Source organism: Mesoplodon bidens (genome assembly GCF_964165515.1).
Source record: "Mesoplodon bidens genome assembly, chromosome: 15".
In the NCBI taxonomy this organism is placed as follows: Eukaryota; Metazoa; Chordata; class Mammalia; order Artiodactyla; family Ziphiidae; genus Mesoplodon; species Mesoplodon bidens.
The window spans coordinates 44,715,622-44,722,636 of NC_138171.1; the positions used below are offsets into that span (position 1 = coordinate 44,715,622).

General features: G+C 59.4%; 2 protein-coding genes across 3 annotated transcripts; both read left to right on the plus strand.

The window, feature by feature from the left end:
- Window positions 1-414: 414 nt before the first annotated feature.
- On the plus strand, window positions 415-4,088 carry PRRT2 (proline rich transmembrane protein 2). Its single transcript, XM_081257622.1, is given in 5 exon segments — window positions 415-495; window positions 1,180-2,153; window positions 2,510-2,663; window positions 2,666-2,760; window positions 2,762-4,088. Coding segments are annotated over 4 exon segments (1,218 nt in total). The 5' UTR covers window positions 415-495; window positions 1,180-1,244; the 3' UTR covers window positions 2,822-4,088.
- A 122-nt stretch (window positions 4,089-4,210) lies between these two features.
- On the plus strand, window positions 4,211-6,989 carry PAGR1 (PAXIP1 associated glutamate rich protein 1). Of its 2 annotated transcripts, XM_081257621.1 has the most exons (4): window positions 4,211-4,276; window positions 4,623-5,124; window positions 5,325-5,407; window positions 6,783-6,989. In XM_081257621.1, exons 2-4 carry the CDS (start codon window positions 4,643-4,645, stop codon window positions 6,980-6,982), a joined length of 765 nt encoding a protein of 254 aa, XP_081113747.1. In that variant the 5' UTR covers window positions 4,211-4,276; window positions 4,623-4,642; the 3' UTR covers window positions 6,983-6,989. The 2 variants fall into 2 exon arrangements, with proteins under 2 accessions (XP_081113747.1, XP_081113746.1); XM_081257620.1 differs by having other exon boundaries at window positions 4,264-5,124.
- The last annotated feature ends 26 nt before the right edge of the window (window positions 6,990-7,015 follow it).

Genomic DNA, 7,015 nt, shown 5'->3' on the forward strand with positions numbered 1-7,015 from the left:
CCCCTTCTTTCTGCTTGTAGGGGTGCCTCCACCTGGTCCTGGCTGTCCCACTGGTCCTGTCTTCTCGCAGACCCTTCTCCGTTTCCCCCAACCCCCTGCCTCTGCCAGGACCCCCGGTGACCGTTGGCGGGAGGGGGCCGGGGCTTGGGAAGGAGGCACCCCCAGGAGGCGCGCGGGGGAAGGGCCAGGGAGCGGCGCGAGTGGTCCCCCGGCCGGTTGCCCAGGTAACGCGGGGCCTGGCACGCGTGGCTCCCTCCGGCTGGCCGCGAGGGGCGGGAGGCGTGCAAGGGGCGGGGGCGGTGCGCGGCAGCGGAGCGTAGGGGAGGGGACCTGAGAGGAGGGGATGAGCAGAGGGGAGGGAGACCCGCCGCCTCCCTCCCTCGCTCGCTGACTTGCTCCCTCCCGGGCTGCGGCTGCTGCAACCGCGGCGGTGGCGGCGGCGGCGGCGGCGGCGGCAGCGGCAGCAGCGGGAGCAGTTTGGAGGCCGGCGTCGAGGTGAGACGGGAATGGACTGAGGCTGCGGGTAGGAGTGTACGGACAGACAGCGGACGCCGGGAGGGCTGTACGGGAATTCGGGCGCTTGGCGGACTGGCTGGTGGTGCTGGGCGCACCACGCCAATGGGAGGAAGCGGCGCCGGTCCCCCGGGGGCGAGGAAATACCTGGGAGAGGGGCTGGGAAGGGGCTCAGAGGAGATGCCCAGGTCCCCCAGGGAGGGGCGCGGGCGTCTACGCCCCAAAGGCGCATCAAGCAAACCGCACCGCTGGGCGCCCAGGGAGGAAGGATGGATGCAGAGGGAGTGGAATGCGAGTTTCGGGGTTCTCTGCCCAGTCTGCCTATCGGAGTGCATGAGTCTCTGAACAGCTTGTTGATTTGGGGGTTCTGTGGTATCTACTAGGATCTGAGAGTCTGGATCTTGTTGGGTGGACCCAGGAAGAGACCATGGGGAGGATCCTGTTTACAAAAGGGTTCATCTTCCCAGGGCTCGCTAACCAGAAGACTGAGCAGAGCACTCCTCCCCAGAGATGTCCCGCCCCAACGCAAAGGAAACCCCAACTTTTCTTCCTTTCCCCAGAGGCAGCCCGAGGCTGGCCCTGAGATAGGAGCACTGCCCTCTTGGGCTGCAGTGCTGAGAGCTACCTCTTCCCTCCTAACACTAAGCCTGTCTCCTCCTGTTCCAGGACTTGCTGCTGTCTCTGCTGCTCTATCCTTCCCACAGAGGCCCTCTCCCCTCTCCTATCTCAAGATGGCAGCCAGCAGCTCTGAGGTCTCTGAGATGAAGGGGGTAGAGGAGGGTCCCCAGACCCAGGGAGAAGGGCCTAGCCATTCTGAAGCCGGAACTGGTCCTCCCCAGATCCCAGCTGGGGTCCCAGATGAGCCAGAGACCCTGCAGCCAGGCCCAGACATCACTGGGGCCCCTGTGGACCAAGAGCCCAAGGCTGGGCTGGCTCCAGAAACCACAGAGATCCCAACCGTGGCCCCAGAAACAGCTCAGGCCAGAGACCTCAGCTCAAGCCCAGGAGAGGAATCAAAGGCCAACTCTAGCACCGAAGAAACATGCCAAGAGCTAGCATCTAAACCAGAAGTGAGCAAAGAGGCCACTGCAAACCAGGGGTCCAACCTGGAATCCGCAGCCCCACTTGAGCCAGCCTCAGAGCCTGCTCCCCAGCTGGACCCCCAGCCAGACCCTCAGCCAGACCCCCAGCCAGCTTCCCAGCCCGCCTCCAAGCCAGTCCTTCAGCCAGAGCCCCCTACCCAGGAGGACCCCACCTCTGAGGTCCTGACTGAGAACGTGGGAGAAAAGCAGGAGAATGGGGCAGTGGTTCCCCTGAAGGCTGGTGATGGTGATGGGGAAGGGGGTCCAGCCCCCCAGCCTCACTCACCACCCTCAACAAAAACCCCCCCAGCCAATGGGGCTCCACCCCGTGTGCTGCAGCAGCTGGTTGAGGAGGATAGACTAGGAAGGGCTCACAGTGGGCATTCAGGATCTCCCCGAGGTAGCCTGAGCCGCCACCCTAGTTCCCAGCTGGCAGGGTCTGGGGTGGAGGGGGGTGAAGGCACCCAGAAACCTCGGGACTACATCATCCTCGCCATCCTGTCCTGCTTCTGCCCCATGTGGCCTGTCAACATCGTGGCCTTCGCTTATGCCGTCATGGTGAGCCCCAAGGGACCCTGGCCCAGGCCTGCTGTGGCTCCCAGCTTCCTGCCAGTGCTGGGACAGAGCCCCAGGAGTAACCTTGCCTTCCCTCCCCTCTCTGCATGGACCTCACTTCCCAATTACAGGGCCTTTCCTTGCCTCTTCCTAGGATTTCACCTTCTGAGCCCTACCCCTTCAGGTGGGAGGGAAGTTGAGACATTTCACACAGCCTTACTGACCTGTGCCCTCCTCCTGCTGCCTCTCCAATCCCCTTCCTCCCTTAACCACTGCTACCAACTGGCCTGTCTCCTCTGGACGACTCTCACACCTGATCCCGGCTGGGCTGGTGCCCCCACCCCTCACCCTAACCCCAGTCCCGGAACAGCCTGCAGCAGGGGGACGTGGATGGGGCCCAGCGTCTGGGTCGCGTGGCCAAGCTCTTAAGCATCGTGGCGCTGGTAGGGGGGGTCCTCATCATCATCGCCTCCTGCGTCATCAACTTAGGCGGTGAGTGGGGGTCTGGGACAGGCCGGGAGGAATGGAAGGGCTGGCAAGGGCAGCTTTACTAATCCCTGCCCCTGATCTCTCCTGTCTGTCCTCCCTACTTCTTTGTCTCTCCTTGTCTCCCCTCCCCCCCAACTGTCTCTGTCTGTCCCTCCCTCTCCTCTCCCACAGTGTATAAGTGAGGGGCTCTGCCCTGCATTCCAAGACTTTTTTTCCTGTTGGGAGCTGCCTTGGGCCCATCCTCCCCTGGGGGGAGCCCAATCCATGGCCCAGGCCCGCACCCATAGGGACCAAGGGAGCCTGAGCGGCCTTGTTTACAGCTTCTTTCCTGCTCCTGCATCCTGCCAGGCTCCTCTGCCAACCGTAGGCCTCCCTTCTCCCTGCACTGTTTCCAACTTCCCTGCACTCCTGCCTGCATCCCCTCCAGCCTCTTGGCTTCCCTATCCCTGCACTTCTGGAAACCTCCCTGAACATCTCCCAAACTCACTTTGCTCTCAGCCTCCCAGCATCTCTCCCCACCTTCCTGCACCACAACCTCCCGAGAATTTCCTGCACCTCAACCCTGGTCTCCCTTTCCCAACTTTCATTGTCTCAGCATCCTCCCCCATTCCTTTCTTCCTTCTCTCCTTATTCATCTCCCTTACCTCTCCACATCCTCCACCCCCTTCTTCTTCCTGCCTCCTCATCGCCCCTCAGCATCCTCTCCTCCACCCTCCTCCACTGTTCATTCTGCAAAAACTCCAGCACTTAGATCAGGCTGGGGGAGGGGAGCAGTGTCAGGAGAGGGCTCCCTAGCCCAGGCTCCGACTGTTCTCAGCTGGGACCACCCAGGTCCGGACGCCCCCATGGTGCCTCGGGGTCGCAGCGCTGTCAAGCCAGGCCTCGTTTGGAGACTTGTGCAGGGGTGGCCAGTACTGTTCCGAACACGCACCTGGGAGAAGGGAGGGGCGCGGCTGTTGACCCTCCCCGGTCAGCCTGAGTTGACCTACCCGACCTGGGCTTTTTAACCCAGTCAGAGAACTCGTTGGGGCTGGGGTCATTCACGTGCTTTGTAACGAAAGAACCCAAAAAATAGGACCAAAGCTCCCAGCTGCAGGGAGCAAGGGAGGGGCGGAGAGGTCTATGATTATTTTTTAAGAGGACGAGAGAGGTTTGAGGGGCGGGGACCGAACCACAACGCGGTTCCGAGTTGGCGGGGTTTTTTTTCCCCCTAGAAAAAGAAAAGTGTAGGGAAAAAACCTAAAAGTCTAAAAGCAAAACAAAACAAAAGGATACACCAAACAGATTCTCCCTTTTTGTATGCCGGATGCTGCATGAGTCTGAAACACCAATAAACGGAGACTGCATGAGACTCGCCTCCAGCTTCCGTTGGTCCGTACGTGCGTGCGCCGCTGGGGCCCGAGGTACTGCCTCCTTTCGGCAGAACCTATTGGGTGATTTGCGCATGCGCCGCCCCGGTGGCCATCTTTACTATGGGCCGAAGCCTAGCATTCCGGAGCGCCTATCTGCGCATGTGCAAGCCTTCCCTTGCTTTCCTCTTCCAAGTAGCTTTGACTAAAACTGAGCCTCCCGCGCGATCTCTGTGCGCCTGCGTACTGTGACCCTGCGCAGCCCGGGAGGCGGGTCTTAGCTCCTAGGTGCGTATGGCAGCTGAGGTGGCGAAACTTCGAGTTCTGGGGAGAGGGTGCCGGATCCAGGTGTAGAGAGGGGCGGTATCAAGGCGAGAAGAGCGGGTCCGCCCCCTCCCGCCTGGAAAGTGGTTTCTGCCGGTCCCTGGGAACACCGGAGTACCGGATCTCGATCCGTGGGGGCGGGGTCCTTGGAGGGGACGGAGCGCCCCCTCTTGGGAACAGGCGGTCTATCCGCAGGGACTGCTGTTGGAGCCTGATTGGTTAGAGAGACATTCCCTAACCCCCTGGGGGGCCCAACCCTTGGGGTTGGGGGATCCCCAGCTCAGTACTCCTGCATCTCCTATCATCGCAGGGCCCCTTCCCTAGTGACATATGTCCCTTGTCCGGGGCCATGGAGACATTGCAGTCACCACGGCGGCGCCTCTGTCTGAAGAAGGGGAAGTGACCTCCGGCCTCCAGGCTCTGGCCGTGGAGGATACCGGAGGCCCCTCTGCTTCGGCCGATCAAGCCGAGGAAGAGGGGGAAGGAGGCCGGGAGGAGGCTGAGCATGAGGGGTCCGGGGCCGAGGAGGTGCAGGGAGAAGACCCCAGCACTGAGGGGGAAGAGCATGCCAAGGGAGAATCCGAGGACTGGTGCGTGCCCTGCAGCGATGAAGAGGTGGAGCTGCCCGCGGATGGGCAGTCCTGGATGCCACCCCCCTCGGAAATCCAAAGGCTCTATGAACTGCTGGCTGCCCACGGTACCCTGGAGCTACAGGCTGAGATCCTACCCCGCCGGCCACCCACACCTGAGGCCCAGAGTGAAGAGGAGAGATCCGATGAGGAGCCAGAGGCCAAAGAGGAGGAAGAGGAAAAGTGAGGGCATACCCTTACACCTTGTCCTTGAGGCTGCTCCCCTGATGCGGGGAGGAAGTAGGGAGGGGAGGTGGGACCCAGGAGCATGGGAAGTGGAGGGAGGGGAGAGAGCCGGAGAGGAAGAGCCAGCAGGCTGTGGAGAAGCGTGGGTGTTTGCGGGGGACCACCCTCACCTTTCACTCTCTATCCCCCTGTCCCAGACCGCACATGCCCACAGAATTTGACTTTGATGATGAGCCAGTGACACCAAAGGACTCCCTGATTGACCGGAGACGCACCCCAGGTACAGACAAGAGGGGAGAAATGGGGGGGGGCGGTGAAGGGCCTCTGCTCCCACTTACTCAGAAAGTGACTCCCTAAAAGATGCCTTTGCTTAGTGCCTTGATATCTACAGAACTTGTTTCAGGAGAGAGCATGCACCCAGTGGTGCCATCCTTCCAGCTTTGGTGGTCCCCTATCTTCTGCAGATAATTCCATCATGCTTCCCATTCCTTTGATCTCAGTCCCCCCAGAAGGCCAAGTCATTATCATTATCATCTAGATCCACATCCCTACACTACTGTGTACATCTCCTAATCTGACCCAGTTTCCCATCCCATGTGCTTTCCTAGAATTTACCCTCAGAGCCACTCTTTTTTTGTTTGCTTGTTTTTAAAATAAATTTATTTATTTATTTATTTTTGGCTGCTTTGTGTCTTTGTTGCTGTACATGGGCTTTCTCTAGTTGCGGCGAGCGGGGGCTACTCTGTTGCGGTGTGCGGGCTTCTCACTGCGGTGGCTTCTCTTGTTGCGGAGCACGGGCTCTAGGCACACGGGCTTCAGTAGTTGTGGCACGTGGGCTGTAGAGCATACGCTCAGTAGTTGTGGCACACTGTGGCACACGGGCTTAATTGCTCCGCGGCATGTGGGATCTTCCCGGACCAAGGCTCGAACCATGTCCCCTGCATTGTCAGGCGGATTCTTAACCACTGTGCCAACAAGGCAGTGCCCCTTCGGAGCCAGTGTTGATTTGTCTTTCTTTTACCCCAGCATTCAAGCCAGCAGCAAGTCTTGTTAGCTCTGCCTGCACCCTTATCCAAGCCACCATCTCTTTTGCCTAGATAGTTGTGGTCGCTCCTAACTGGTCTTCCTGTCGCCAGCCTCAGCAGCCAGAGACGGGTTTATGTTTCAAAACATAAATTGTGTCACTTCTCTGTTTTAAATTCTCCAAAGGATTCCATTTCTGGGGGGTGGGGGGATGGTGGTGTATGAGTGTGTCAATTGAGAATCCAACCCCCCCCCCAGGGATTCCATGTAAACTAAAATATCCAAACCCCTTATTGTGGCCTGTAGGTCATATCTTTGGCCTTATCTTTCCTGTCTCCCCCAGCTCTACATTTCTCATTGAACAGACCTCCCTGTTCTTGCCCTGGGGCTTTTGCACTTGCTCGTCCCCTACCTGGGATGCTCCTCCCCAGTCTTCATATTTCTAGCCCCTTCTCATAATTCAGATCTTCATTGCCCACCCCATCTGAGGCCCCTTCCCTAAACCTCAGAACCACCAGGACAGGCCTGGAAATCTCTGTTCAGTGAGCTCCCCAAGTGATTAGTAAGATCCAGGCAGGTCTGGTGCACTCTGCCTCACTCGCTTCCACATTTCTCTCATTCCCCTTCTCCAGGAAGCTCAGCCCGGAGCCAGAAACGGGAAGCGCGCCTGGACAAGGTCCTCTCAGACATGAAGCGACACAAGAAGCTGGAGGAGCAGATCCTTCGTACTGGCAGGGACCTCTTCAGCCTAGACTCAGAGGATGCCAGCCCCACCAGCCCCCCGCTCCGGTCCTCAGGAAGTAGTCTCTTCCCCCGGCAGCGGAAATACTGAGTGCTGCTGCCCTTAGGGTGCAGTCTACCTGCT

What these genes read in the sequence shown, in the direction of transcription:
- PAGR1 (XM_081257621.1), top strand. Translation starts at nt 4,643, where the DNA reads ATGTCCCTTGTCCGGGGCCATGGAGACATTGCAGTCACCACGGCGGCG. An exon ending in AAAGAGGAGGAAGAGGAAAA is followed by an intron (nt 5,125 to 5,324) that starts GTGAGGGCATAC and finishes CCCCTGTCCCAG; the next exon opens with ACCGCACATGCCCACAGAAT. An exon ending in TGACCGGAGACGCACCCCAG is followed by an intron (nt 5,408 to 6,782) that starts GTACAGACAAGA and finishes CCCCTTCTCCAG; the next exon opens with GAAGCTCAGCCCGGAGCCAG.